The sequence below is a fragment of the Bombina bombina genome, chromosome 10 (assembly GCF_027579735.1).
Source record: "Bombina bombina isolate aBomBom1 chromosome 10, aBomBom1.pri, whole genome shotgun sequence".
Taxonomy (NCBI): Eukaryota; Metazoa; Chordata; class Amphibia; order Anura; family Bombinatoridae; genus Bombina; species Bombina bombina.
Window position 1 is genome coordinate 27,133,643 of NC_069508.1, and position 15,565 is coordinate 27,149,207.

The 15,565-nt window shown below is 36.7% G+C and overlaps 2 protein-coding genes across 4 annotated transcripts in view; one reads left to right on the forward strand and one right to left on the reverse strand.

Moving 5' to 3' along the window:
* ODF2L (outer dense fiber of sperm tails 2 like) overlaps positions 1–15,565 on the reverse strand; it is a 168,482-nt gene that overhangs the window by 125,849 nt on the left and 27,068 nt on the right. The gene's annotated exons all lie outside the window — the stretch shown is intronic.
* The window catches only part of LOC128641297 (calcium-activated chloride channel regulator 1-like), a 56,226-nt gene that overhangs the window by 2,790 nt on the left and 37,871 nt on the right, over positions 1–15,565 (forward strand). Inside the window, exons 2-6 of the mRNA XM_053693895.1 lie at positions 1,731–1,868; positions 3,222–3,372; positions 3,469–3,577; positions 12,895–13,063; positions 14,349–14,576. Coding sequence (XP_053549870.1) covers positions 1,731–1,868; positions 3,222–3,372; positions 3,469–3,577; positions 12,895–13,063; positions 14,349–14,576 — 795 coding nt within the window. The remainder of the gene's footprint in view (positions 1–1,730; positions 1,869–3,221; positions 3,373–3,468; positions 3,578–12,894; positions 13,064–14,348; positions 14,577–15,565) is intronic.

The window sequence follows — 15,565 nt, forward strand, 5'->3', positions numbered from 1 at the left end:
GTGAATGTAAACTTTGATGCTAAAGTGCCCGGTTTTTAAAAATTTGATTAAAAACAGGGGCACTTTAATTCATCAAAATTTACATTTCACTCGTGCTGTGAAAAAAAAAACTTACCTTTTAATCTTGACAGCAGCTCCAGCTTCCTCCACCCGTCGCAAAGCCTCTTCCTGGGTCTAAAATTATGAATCCGGATTCCTCCAATCACGGCATTGAATCAGACACCGATTCCCCCGGGTGGGGAAGCCGTGATTGGAGGATGAGCTATCCATCATTTCTGACATCAGAAATGGCTTGCAACGACCGGAGGAAGCTGGAGCTGCTGTCAATTTTAAAAGGTAATTATTTCTTCACAACGAGTGAAATGTAAATTTTGATGAATTAAAGTGCCCATGTTTTTAATAGAATTTTTAAAAAACGGGAACTTTAGCATCAAAATTTACATTCACTTTAAAAGGGCATTCAGCTCTTTTACACTGCCGAAAATCCTTATTCTAAAAAAAAAAAAATCCTAACTCTAACCCCCAAATATGAAATTCACACTGCAGAATCAAGAACCCAGACCCTGCAACATTTGCACAGTGATTGATTGATCAATGCAGGAGCTTATCTATGTCCCTAATAGACAGAGGGAATAAGACCCCTTTTAAAAACAATATTAAAAAGGCTTTTCAATGCATAATTTTCTTATAAAATTGTACAGATTTTAAAAATATTTAGTTTGATATTTTGCAATGAAGTGTGTAAATACCAACATATACTATGCACATGTGCTATCAATAAAATTAATGGAACCCTAAATTGACATAAAAAAGTATTGAGGAGATGAAAAACTTCCAGATAGCTACCAAACCAACACTTGCACAGAAGAACACAACATCTCCCATACATTATACGGCTACAGAGGGTGCTTTGTTGCTCTGACTCTCTAAATAGCAATATACAGCAGTATCCACAATGAGAAGTGTTTCAGATCACGTAATTAATAAGCCATGTTACTTAGTGCTTGTTTGAGTGTCTGTATCACTGTACTGAATTTGTGCTAGCAATCTCTCTGGAATATGATGATTGTATTATAATTTGTATTTCCGACCTGCCAACTGTCCGTATTCGAGAGGGACAGTCCATAATTCTAAGCTCTGTCTTGCTGTCCCTTTTAGACATATGTCCCTATTTACAGAATTTACCTTAACCCCGCCAATGGACCTACCAGACACACCCACAAACCAAAACATACACACCCAACAACCACCAAAAAACACACACAAGATTCTGCTTATTTACCATCCATGACCTTGTCCCTCTCAACACTGCCCACTCACAAAATGGCCTCCCTCAACCTCTTGAGTCCCTAATAACTAGTCACAAATGTTGGGTATAAATACCTCTCAACATTTGTGGCTGAGTAGGAGGGACCCAGGAGGTTGATTTGTGGGTGGAGATGTGTTAGGAGGGGAGGAATCATGAATGGTTAGTTGGTTGGATTGTAGGTGTTTCTGGGTGGCTTGTGGGTGTGTCAGGGCAGTTTTGAGGTGTTCTGTGGGTGGGACTAAGGGAAATTCTGCAAATGGCTGTCTCAAAAGGGACAGAGCTCAGACTCAGGGACTGTCCCTCTCACTTAGAGACAGTTGGGAGGTCTGAGTATACTATATAAAAGAATCTGTTGAGCAAGCGATATGCCGTTGTTTTTCTTTTTCAATACTGTCACTTTCATATTTTGTATATTTTTCAGGATATGATATCTGAAGCTTCCCTGTACTTGTTTAATGTCACAAAGAGAAGATTTTATTACAGGGAAGCGAAGATTTTAATTCCTTCTTCCTGGCAGTCTCTTAATTATCAGAGACCCAAACATGAAACATATGAAAAGGTACTATATTTTGTAAAGCAGAATTCAGTTATAATTTAAGAAATAGTAAAGTATTTTTTATACACATAGCAAAGCATTTGTATACAAAATACATGTTTTAAAGGCATTTAAAGGGATACTGTAGTCAAAGATTTCCTGTCATCCATAAGAAATGGCAGCATTTAACCCCTCAACTGCTGAGCCACCCCTGTGCTGAGCCGTTTTGGTATTTTTAGATGCTGCTCACATTTAAAGTGACCGAATACATATTGTAATTACAAGATATGTCTGTTGTGTTGCTATAGAATAACATATCAGTGAGCCAAGTCTTAAAGGGATAGAAAGGTCAAACCTAAACTGTGCATAGATGCATTTTAATTTTAAATAAAAACAATTTTCCAATATCTTTCCATTAGCAATAATGTTTCTAGTAAAGTTATTAAGGATTTTCAGTGGCATATGCACATATGTTGCGAGGGGCCGTGCACAAATTCAGACACCACACCTTCTGTGAGAGTCAGCAGTGGCTTGTATGACACACAATACACCTCTCTGTCTGAGCTTTAATACTGGTGCACATTCCCTCGCAGCATATGTGTGTATGCCACTGAACAAAAGTAATAACTTTTACTATAAGCATTTTGATAATGGTAGTATATTGCAAAAATGTGAAGAAAAAAATGAATATTTTATTAAAAATGTATCAATGTTATAAATAATAGTGTGTGAGTTATTTTCTATAATTATATTAGATAACATGTGTAAAAAAAAAGCAGACATGGAGAATAATTCACCATATTTGAATCTGTATATATATATTGTGTATTGTTTCAATTTGATAAATAGATGGTAATATAATTCCATGGATAATCAGAATTTAACAATAAAGCAACTGATGCTATTAGAGGAATTGAAGTAAACAGGAATTCTTTCTTCATCAGCTTAAAGGGACATAAAACCCAAATGTTCATGATTCAGGTAGAACATACTTTTTTAAACAACTTTACAATTTATTTATATTATCAAATTGGCTTCATCCTTTTTGTAACCTTTGTTGAAGGAGCCACCATTACTACTGGGAGCTAGCTGAACTTATGAGGTGAGCCAATGACAATAGGGTTATATGTGCAGCCACCCAGTAATGCATTGCTGTTCCCGAGCCTACCTAGGTATGCTTTTCAGCAAAGGATACCAAAAGAAGCAAATTTGATAGTAAATTGGAGAGTTGTTTAAAATTACATGCTCTGTCTGAATCATGAAGGAAATTTGTTTGGGTTTCGTGCCCCTTTAAATATGTAGTTTTATTATTGATGTATTATAATTCATTTTTAAAATATATCTTTATGTAATAATAAAAATCTTTTTTTTTTTCAGGCAAGTATAATTGTTGCCAATCAAAATTTAAATAATGGCAATGATCCATATACTTTGCACTATAAAGGATGTGGAAAAATGGGGAAATATATTCATTTTTCTCCTGACTTCTTAACTGATGACACATTGCTTCCTATATATGGATCAAGAGGTAAGAAATAATCAGCTAATAAAAAAATTAAAATAAATAGTTAAAATTAAAATAATTGTTATAATTTTTGTAAGTGAATTCATTTTTTTTTTCTAGGGAGAGTATTTGTCCATGAATGGGCTCACTATCGATGGGGTTTATTTGATGAGTATAATTATGAAACACCTTTTTTTGTTTCCGTTGATGATAAGATTAAACCAACAAGGTAATATTTCTAATCTATGTATTGGTTATAAAAGCATTGTCTCTTATCAGAAATGTTTTATAGACTTTAAACTCTAGTATGCATAGAAGAGAGCACTATTTAAAGATAACACTATTTGTATGAAAAGAAGGCTATGACCCCTCTAGACATTTATACATGTCTAATGGTACCGAGTATTTAAAGGGACATGAAACCCAACATTCTTTTTCTTATTTTTCATGATTCAAAACGAGCATATGATTTTAATTAACTGTCCAATTTACTTATATTATCCAGTTTGCTTCATTCTCTTTGTATCCTTTTTTGAAGGAACAAATATGCACTACTGGGAGCTATCTGAAGGTATCTGTGAACCAATTAAAAGAGGCATTTTTGTGCAGCCACCAATCAGCAGCTAGCTCCCAGTAATGCATTGCTGCTTCTGAGCCTACCTAGGTATGCTTTTCAACTAAGGATACCAAATGAATGAAGCCATTTAGATATTAAAAGCAAAATGTAAAGTTGTTTAATATCACATGCTCTGTCTGTATCATGAAAGAAAAATGTTGGGTTTCATTTTACTTTAAGGACTGTATTGATGCACAGATTGTTACAAACATGTTCTAGCTTAGGAACCAATCAGATCTATGCCATATTGTTTGCCCAATCAGATATCTTATAACAAATAAAAACACATAGATAGTTTAAATAGTTCATTCTGTTGGTACCCTTTGTTGAGAAACAAAACTAGATATGCTCAGGAGCAGCAGTGCACTACTGTTAGCTAGCTGCTGATTGGTAGCTGCCTCTTGTCATTGGCTCAGATGATGTGTTCAGCTAGCTCCCACGAGTGCACTGCTGCTTCTTCAATAAAGGATACAAATAAAATAAAGCAAACTTGATAATATAAGTCAATTGGAAAGTTGTTTAATATTGTGTGGTCTATCTGAATTATAAAAGAAAAAAAGGGGATTCATGTCTCTTTAAATTCTTGAGGTAAATAGTTTTAATGTGCTTTTAGTTGTTATAGTAAACGTAGCCTCCATTTTTGATTCATGTATATTTTTCACAACTGAGCAGTCATTTTACCCCTTGGCTGCTATTAACATGCAATCATTTTTACTTGCCAGTAACACACTTAAACACAAGTAATTTTACCGCCCTCGCTTCTTTCTGTTCCATATTTGAAATGCACTGAATCATAAGAGGTCTTTTACATTTAGCTAACACTTAGGGACTTTAACAAAAAGATTTTACTGGACAGCCTGCTAAAGTATTGGACTTTCCAGTTTAATACTGGACACCTGGCAACCCTAGTTCTGAGACAGTTGAGAGATACACATTCTCAAGTTAAATTGCCTTTACTGGGTAGACAAGTGCACAATATTTAAAATAATGGTGAGCATGCTGTATCCGTTTACCAGCTATGAGAGTGCACCAAGCAGTTGTCTATTTCACCTAATGAGAAATCTGCCTCTGCGCTCCATAATCACTGCAACAGATACAGCATCAGCAGTGCTAGGCTATGAATTAGCGTGTTACAGGGTCAAGTTCTGGAATATACACTCCATCCTCTCTGGGGCTGTGGATAAAAACATCCACAATGTTCAGAGTTTAATTGGAGGAAAAATGTGATAAAAAAATAATAGAAATGTGCGATTCGTTTCGGATCGATTCGGAAATTCGTCCGAATTCGTAAAATTCGGGATTCGGTTCGATTCTAATTTCCAAATTAAAATAGTGCCGAATCTACCGAATAAATCCGAATTAGTTCTGATTTATTCGGTAGATTCGGATGGCCATGGATTACACTAGTATTGTACAGTATATTAGGTTATATCACTCTGCTATGGGTTACACCTAATATACAGTACATAATACTAGTCTAATCCCACCTAACACTTACCGAAATTCCGAATTTCCGAACCGAACCGAACCAAATCCAGCCGAATTTATTCGAATCTGAATAAATCCGAAACGAATCTGAACCGAATTGATTTGAATTTTTCCAAATTCGATCCGAACCGATTTTTTTCGCCATGCACATGTCTAAAAAATAATTAAAGTGTATTACAGTTTTTTTGTTATTACTGTACATCAGAGGTGGGCAGACTTTTGTAAGGCAAGGGCTACCTCTAATTTTATTCCAAGTGATGTGGTCACCTAACTAAAAAAAAAAAAAAAAACACCAGTTGCTGGCTGAAAATTGTATTTTTGCCACAAATAATACAGCTTTAAAAATCAGCCGCGCTCTTTAATAATAAATACAGCCACGCTCTTTACTTACTGTGAGAGCTCTCTCTTTACGTCACGCTGGGACCATCAAGCAAACTTATCTGTGTACCACGCCTGCATATGAATAAGTAGTCTCACAATCAAGACGGCTCGAGTCTAGGGCTAGCGGAGTAGTCAAGCCTGGAACACATGGGAACCCACAGCTCAGATACAACGATGACAATGAACTATTCTCAGCCAATCATAGACTCATTCTACAAAGTAATTTTATTGGCTGGACTCCATGTCAGGTTGATTAGGGGGCAGGTTCTGTTGGCTGCTCTCCAGCCGTACGCTACTGGCTGAAGACTACTGTAAATAGTTGGGACAGTGACACCGGCTGGACCTGCAGACTCTGTACCGCCTTACACAGCAACCAAGACTGGTATAGCAGCAACAGCACTGACCTGCACAATTTGGTGACAACAAACTCTGGGGACAGAAAGCTGCAGATACTAGCACAGAGTATAGCTAATATTAGTGTGTCAGAGAGAGTATCAGAGAGCAGCATTAAAGCCTGGTACAGAGTAATTTAAAAGAACCTGAGGGGGAGTAACAGACCCTGGGAAAAAAACAACACCAGACCATTCACCCAGCAGAGCCTGGTGACAAGTAACAGAGGACAGAACTAGAAAGTAGCAGCAGAATATCAGACAGAGCAGGACCTGGTGACAAGTAACGGAGGACAGAACTAGAAAGTAGCAGCAGAATATCAGACAGAGCAGAGCCTGGTGACAAGTAACGGAGGACAGAACTAGAAAGTAGCAGCAGAATATCAGACAGAGCAGAGCCTGGTGACAAGTAACGGAGGACAGAACTAGAAAGTAGCAGCAGAATATCAGACAGAGCAGAGCCTGGTGACAAGTAACGGAGGACAGAACTAGAAAGTAGCAGCAGAATATCAGACAGAGCACAGAGCAGAGCCTGGTGACAAGTAACGGGGGACAGAACTAGAAAGTAGCAGCAGAATATCAGACAGAGCAGGACCTGGTGACAAGTAACGGAGGACAGAACTAGAAAGTAGCAGCAGAATATCAGACAGAGCAGAGCCTGGTGACAAGTAACGGAGGACAGAACTAGAAAGTAGCAGCAGAATATCAGACAGAGCACAGAGCAGAGCCTGGTGACAAGTAACGGGGGACAGAACTAGAAAGTAGCAGCAGAATATCAGACAGAGCAGGACCTGGAACTGCCAAACCCAGGGATACCGAGCAGCATCTCAGCCTGGCGCATGAAGAGTCTGTACTATGGACTGACCGCTCTTGAGACAAAAAGTAGGAGAGTTTGGGACAGGTAGTAACCAAAGCTGGGGCAGCGAGTTCAGCTACAGCCGCGTCACACATGCTAAAGTACACATACCGCCGTCATAGACTCGTAGCTGATTTCAAAAGTCTGCATAAGAGAAACATTTCTCATACATCTACAGTGGTGAGGCTCTTCACTCAGACTCTAGATGTGTGAGAAATGTTTATTATTATGCAGACTTTTGAAATCTTCCAGGTGGTCACCTCAAATTTCACTTGCGGTCCACTGGTAGACCGCAATCTACCTCTTGCCCACCCCTGCTGTACATAATTAAACAGACATGATACTCAAAAATGTGCTCTCTTCTATCTAAAAGAGATGGTTTCAAAATATATTTCAGAGCTTTCTTGTTTTTATTTTTACTTTTTTTTTTTTTTACACAATTAGGAATCTCCTGGTAATTTCACTTTAGTGTTAAACAGTTCTTACATGACATCTTTTAATTTTAGGATTTTTTGTAACAAATGTAACTGCTGTTCTGTCCTATATATGTTAAAATACTAAGTAAAATGCATTTTTAATGGTATTGCGTATCTTCTACAACATTGAGAAATACGATTAATTGCAGGAGAATTGTAGGTGATTTCAAATTCTTCATTAACTATGCATGATCAAGGGCCAAATCCAGTGAGTATCTCCTGCAAGAAGAGACAAGTTAGTCCTGCACAGTGCATAGTTAGTGCTGCATACAATTCGCCAGCAATATTCCTATTTTAGGTGAATTGTACACAGCATTAACTATGCAATGTGTAGGACTAACTCAGCTCTTCTTGTAGGAGATACTCACTGGGCTTGGCCCTTCATAATGCATAGTTACTGGCTGGTATTAAAATGTTTCAATTCACCTGCCATTCACCTCTTAAATAATAGACCCCAAAGAGTGATGACGAAAGACTATTTGTTTTTGCCTGGATTCAAACCTGCAACCTGGAAGGACTCATCAGATATTGCAGGTGTTTATTGGTGGCCAATTAACCCACTGGTTTATTATACCAGTATCAGCACAACAGTCATATTTACAGTCATGGCCAAAAATATTGGCACCCCTGCATTTCTGTCAGATAATGGACCACTTCACCAAGAAAATTGTTGCAATTACAAATGTTTAGGCATTCTCATGTTTATTTCTTTTGTTTGTATTGGTATAACACAAAAAAAGTGGAGAAAAAAAAGACAAATCTGACACATTCCACGCAAAACTCCAAAAATGGACTGGACAAAATTATTGGCACCTTCTCAAAATTGTAAGAAATAATTACATTCCAAGTGTGTGATGCTCCTGTAATTTGTAATTAAACTCACCTGTATCAATTAACAGGTGCTGACAATATAGAAATCACACCGACAACCAGTTAACATGGTGAAACATTGACTGAACCTTTCTGTTGTGTGTCTCTGTGTGCCACACTGAGCATGGAGAAGAGAAAGGTAAAAGAACAGTTCAGATCAGCACACCAACAATATGCGCTTAGCATCCAAAATAAACTTCCAAATTAAGTATGTAGATGATCAAACCTTCAGGGATCCCCCCCCCCCAGGTCTATAAACAATAGATGAAGAATTGGAACAAGGTAGCATTCTCGGGGAAAGGAAAAAGTGTTTTGAGGCTTCCTGCCCCTATCTCAAGCTAATACACAATGATGTGTGCTAATGTTACATCATAATTACATCACTTTAATAATACATACCTAAATATTAGTGAATGCTGACACTCAAAGAAAATAAGTTAAAATCAAATAAAGAGAAAAGGGGCTTACAACTATGGGGGGCCTATTTCACTTTACTCTGAAGTACTCCATAATAACTTATAAGCAACCTTCATATCAGGGGGATTAAATCAAACTCCTTATTGAGTCCCCTAGGGAACATGGTGTCTAATGTCCAAATCCATTGCATGTGTAGTAGCCAGGAATTTTAAACCTTTTCACTGTATAGGGGTGTGACATTTCCCCTTCTTTTATCATGCTATTGCATTGTGCACATCCCAGACATGGAAATGTCCCATCTCTGGGTTTCCCAAAAAATTGTGTAGTGCTGCCTCTAGTGGTCACTGTCTGATGTGCACAAACTCGTCGTTTACCCATAGTATTGCCTTTACGATAGGATGCTCTGGGTAATTGTTTGAATTCATGTATCTCAGGACATGCCTCTTAACAAAACCAATTTTTTTTGATGATGTTTAAAGTTTTGTTGCTCATGGTGTTGTATGTACTCACAAAATAAATCCTATTAGTGTTGTCCCCTCTGATATTATTGTTACAAACAGTGGCACTAGTCTGAATGTTGTCTAACTCATGGGGACTATAGCCTCTCTTTATGAATTTCTCTAACATCTGCCCTGACCTTTCCTGGCGAATTTTAGGGTCTGAGACTATTCGGTTCACCCTGATCAATTGTGACTTGGGGACACTTCTGAATACCCTTGGAGGTTTGGTGTATAAATCTGTCTCTAAAGTGTCATTGCTCTTATACACCATAGTGTCAAGGAATTCAATATTTTCCATACCCATCTTAGCACTGAACTTTAAAAAGGGAACTTCTCTTTCTATATCCTCTTTTAACTGGGCTGCCCTGCCACAGGATGAACAAGTCATCATTGTAACGGACACCCTGTACAATGGGTGTATGTATATATATATATATATATATATATATATATATATATATATATATATATATTTCCTCAATGACATCCATCACAAGGCAAGCATATGATGGGGCCACATTGTACCCCATCACTGTCCCTTTCTTCTGCAAGTAAAAATTCTCATCATACATAAAGAAATTTCTGGTCAAAACTAATTCCAAAAGCCTGATCAAAAAATCACATTGTATTTCACTGTATAGGCCACTGTGGGATAGTGCATCCTGCACACTCTCAACCCCCAAGGCATGGGGGATGACAGTGTACAGAGATGTCACATCCCAAGTGGATAACAAAACATCATGTAGATTATGATACTGTTTATTTCTATGAATAAAGTCCATAGTATATTTGACATGGGATTTACCACTAGTAACCATTGGAGACGGAATCTTGTCCAAAAAATGTTCCGATATTGGTCAGCCGGGGGGATCTACCGGACTTTTATGTATTTTTGGCACCACATAAAAAACAGGAATCACTGCTCTGAAGGCCCCTATTAATTTCTTTCTTAAGTAACTTGAGAATATTCCTGGAGGGATCTCTCTCCAGTTTGTCATATGTTGTAATGTCTTCTAAATGTCTGTGGACCTCAGTTCTATATTTGTTAGTGTCCAGAATAACAAGAGCACCGCCCTTGTCAGCCGGCTTGATAGTAATGTTACTGTCGTCTCGTATAGATTTATGGGCTTGAAATTCCTTTTTTGTTAAATTGTAATTCCTGCCCCATGTGCTTTGTTATAGGTAAGAGACTAAAACTCTGCCTATGTCAAATGTTCAATTGGTCTCATTCTGTGGAGTGTGTGTGATTATCCTGTCAGGGTTATTGAAAAATGCTTTCAGTCTCAGTAACCTAAAGAAGCGTGTCAGGTCTACCATCAGACCAAATGGATCTGGCACCTCCGTGGGACAAAAAGATAACCCCTTGTTTAATACAGACATTTCATCTTATGTGAGTGCCCTTGAAGACAGGTTAACTATATTTACCTCTTCCTCTTTTGGTTTGATCGTGCTCGCATTCCCACTCCTCTTCCGGCCTCTGCCCCTCCTTGTCCGTCGTAGCCTGCTTTGGTGGAAGCTGTATTCACCTCTAAAAAAGAGGGGGAAGAAGGAGGAGCCCTTGGTTGACATACATGCAACTGTGGTCGTACCATCAGACCCCGTGGATGGTCCTGTGTCGGATCCAACATTCCGCTTTGAGTAATAGTTGGGTCTTCTCGCAAACGTGTTGCCTGGCCTCCTCCTTCCATGATTCCACCTGTGGAAGTAGAGAAAGAGCAGCAAATAATTGTCTGAGGATTTGTGGAAAAACATGGACAATCTCAAGGTTACAAGTCCATCTCCAGAGATCTTAATGTTTCTGTATCCACTGTGGACAACATTGTCAAGAAGTTTACAGCCCATGGCACTGTAGCTAATCTCCCTGGACGTGGATGAAAGAGAAAAATTGATGAAATATTAAAACCAAGGATTGTTCAAGTGATGGATAAAGAACCTCAATCAACTTTGGGACAAATTCAAGCTGACCTTCAAGCACAGGGTACAAATGTATCAGCTTGCACTATACGTCGTCATCAGAATGAAAAGGGACGCAATGGTAGGAGACCCAGGAGGACCCCACTGCTGACACAGAAACATAAAAAAGACAGATTGGAGTTTGCCTGAGGAAGCCAAAATCCTTTTGGGAGAATGAGCTGTGGACAGACTAAACAAAATTACAGCTTTTTGGTAAAGCCCATCATTCTACTGTGTTCAGAAAAAGAAATTAGGCTTTTAAAGAAAAGATTACAGTGCCTACAGTGAAACATGTTGGAGGTTCACTGATGTTTTGGGTTTGCTTTGCTGCTTCAGGCACTGGATGTCTTGACTGTGTGCATGGCATTTTAAAATCTGAAGACTACCAAAGAATTCTGTGGTGCAATGTAGGGCCCAGTTTCAGAAAGTTGGGTCTCCGTCAGAGATCATGGGTCTTACAGTAGGACAATGACCCAAAGCACACATCAAAAAGCACCCAGGAATAGTTTTAGACAAAGTGCTGGAGAGTACTGAACTGGCCAGCAATATGTCCAGATCTCAATCCCATAGAGCACCTGTGGAGATATTTCAAAACAGCAGTTTGGAAAAGGAACCTTCAGTTATTTTTTCCAAGGGTTGTGCTACCAAATATTAAATTGAGGGTAACAATAATTTTGTCCAGGCCATTTTTAGAGTTTTGAGTGGAGGGTGTCAGATTTGGCTTTTTTTCTCCACTTTTTTGTGTCATACCAATACAAACATGAGAATGCCTAAACATTTGTCATTCCAACAATTTTCAGGGTGAAGTGGTGCATTATCTGACAGAAATGGAGGGGTGCCAATATTTTTGGCCATGACTGTATAAAATGAAGTTCAAAGGAGGTACAATTGCTTTAATGAATCCCAACCTGATTTGAAGGTAAATTCTAGACTTGTCTATGCGGATTTGTACGAATGCAAAAAAATGACTAATTTAGCTTTATTCTATGCATTCATTTAAAAATGAAAAAAAAAAAAAACAATACCCCTTTGTTGAAAAAGATAATGAATGATGGCAAATAAAAAAAAAAAAAATTCCTTCATTCATGCCATTAAACTATATCCAGCAATGTCCTTGTTAGTCGATTAATTAATGTGCCAGGCAACAAACATGTAAGCATCACTTTGTTCTTAGCTAATCCTGAGCCCATTAAAAATACTTTAAAAAATATCTGTTTTGGTGCTGCTGCTGGCTTGTATCAGTAGTGATAACTACTACTTTAACTTTATTTAAATGTATGCAACTTTCCAGCTGCTTCTCTAAATATATTCACCACAGGAAATAACAGGCTAATGAATTTAAATTAAAAAAGAAATAATATTGTCAAAAATGTACCCAAACTGAATGGCACCATACTGATAAGATAAAATAATTATTTTTTTCATAGTTCGTCAGAATTTATTTTTGACCATGCACATGTTTTTTACAGAATGTATCTTTAGACTTCAGTGGGAATTTTAGTAGAATAGATGTTATCGGATCATTATAGTTATAAAATGACATATTCTAATTTGAATTTATAACAATACTTTTATATTTTTAAATAATATTTATTTCTAGATGTTCTTCGGAAATTGCTGGCATGTATATTTGTAAAAAAAGATCCTGCTCTGATGGAAATTGTATAATTGACCCCCAGACAGGAAATTTTGAAGAAGGATGTATGTTTTTATATAATAAAACTCAGAAAGCAAAATCATCCATAATGTATATGCAGGCGTTGTCTTCTGTAAGTACATATGAAATGGGCATTTTAAAAACATTTTACAGCATTTAGGTTCTTAAGAGCCCAGGAGCGTGCACGTGTCTTTAGAACATAGCAGCAGTGTTTGCAACTATGTATAACATGGCTACAAAAACTATTGTTGCAAAGCACTGCTGCCATGTTGTAAAGACATGCGCATGCTTCTGAGCGATTAAAGGGACACTGTACCCAAAATGTTTCTTTCGTGATTCAGATTGAGCATGAAATTTTAAGCAACTTTCTAATTTACTCCTATTATTACATTTTCTTCATTCTCTTGGTATCTTTATTTGAAATGCAAGAATGTTAGTTTAGATGCCGGCCCATTTTTGTTGAACAACCTGGGTTGTCCTTGATGATTGGTGGATAAATGAACCCACCAATAAAAAAGTGCTGTCCAGAGTATTGAAACCAAAAAAAAAGCTTAGATGCCTTCTTTTTCAAATAATGATAGCAAGAGAACGAAGAAAAATTGATAATAGGAGTAAATTCGAAAGTTGCTTAAAATTGCATGCTCTTTCTGAATTACAAAAGAAAAAAATTTGGGTTCAGTGTCCCTTTAAGAGCCTACCTAATGTACTCTTCAACAAAGGATACCAAGAGAACAAATCAATTTTGATAATAGAAGTAAATTGGAAAGTTGTTAAAAATTGTATGCTCTGTCTGAATCATGCCAGTTTAATTTTTAAATTACTGTCCCTTTAAAAAAAACTTTAACCCAAAATGTTTCTTTCATGATTTAGACTTTTCAATGCATCATTTTATATATATATCTATCTATCATGAAGAAAAGGTAAAAAACTCTTATATTAAATAAACAGGTATAAAAAAAAGATGAAGAAAATTTTGAAAGCCATTCTAACAAAAACAAGAAATAATATGGTAAAAGGAAAATAGATTTTGTTTTTTTAATCCATTATACTTCTGTTATCAAATATAATTCACTATTGCAAATGTGAAAACTGCAGCTAATTGATTTGAACAATTTCACATTATTTTGCTCAGTTTTATAATCAATTTTTTTCTTTTTAAATGACCAAAAAAAAAAAAATCATGAACGGAAATCCTGTTAATCATATTTAAGTTTGGTACATATTTCTTCATTTAAACGTGTGATTTGCGCATCATATCTCACTTTTTAGAAGAGTTATGCAAGTTTCTATAAAACTAATTATTGGTGGGTGTTATAAAGGGAGGGAAGAAGGTGTGTGATTATATATTCTCTGTTTCATACACTATCTCTATACCATATTTTCTAATATTTTTCTAGGTTGTGGAGTTTTGTGATGAAAACAGTCACGACAGGGAATCTCCAAATATGCAAAACAAAATGTGTAGCTATCGCAGCACCTGGGACGTTATTAAAGGTTCCTCTGACTATAGGGACACATTGCCTATGACGGGCAATGATCTTCCTCCTCTGCCGTCCTTTTCATTGCTCCAGACCGGCGTTAGAAAAATCTGCTTGGTGCTGGATGTCTCAGAACACATGTCTATGGTAACGAGTGGCACTAATTAGTGATTATTTATCACTTGCGTCTAGGTATAGAATATCCGTAGGTCACATACATTATTTACTAAAATTTCTGCTAAAACACTTTCAGCAGTTATTAACAACCTATATATGCCCTCAGTATAGAGGACTCCATCTTTTTCAGCATATAAGACACCACAAAAAATATCAGGGACAAAAGTGCAAAGATTTCTGTCAGACTCCTTAGATAATACTTTTTATGTCTGAATTTCATTCTCTAATATCTTCCATCAGAATCCTTTCACCACTTATTCTTAACCTTGTTTATTTCTTCTCTGTCACTTTATCTCCCTCCTACTTTCTTTTCCTCATTCACTCTCTTTGGGCCTTATATTCAAACCTCGCTGCTCAGGTGAGATATTCTAATTTTCGTGGGTGTTTGCGCTTGTCGGTTTACCACTCGTATTACAAGTTGAAAGTAAATGTGATTGCTTGAGTACAATCGCAACTTAAGCTAGAATGATTACTGCGTCCTCACAAAACACATCAAAAATACATTACAAAGTACAGTATTATCTTAAAAAAAAGTATTTAAAAAAATGCACAAAAAAGTTATATAGGGTCAAAGACATGAGGTCTCAGGTGTTCGAAAAAAAGGCAGGCAAAGGAATTTAACATAGAGATACAAATATATACATGTCTAATGATGTATATACAGTATATGTGTGTGTTTATATGTGTGTACATATGTATTTATATGTGTGTTTATGTATTTACAGACATATAAACACATAAATATGTATGTACACAGATGTAGACATATATATCAGTGCATTGGAGCCCTTTGCAGTTAAGTAGCTGAAAACATGAAAAAGCATATTTATGCAATATTTATTTTTAATAAAGTGTTATACTGTGTATTTACTTTATATATTTAACATTCCAATTTTCTGCACATAACAGAATATGTTCTATATATTTTGAAATAGATATTCTTATATATACAGTATCTG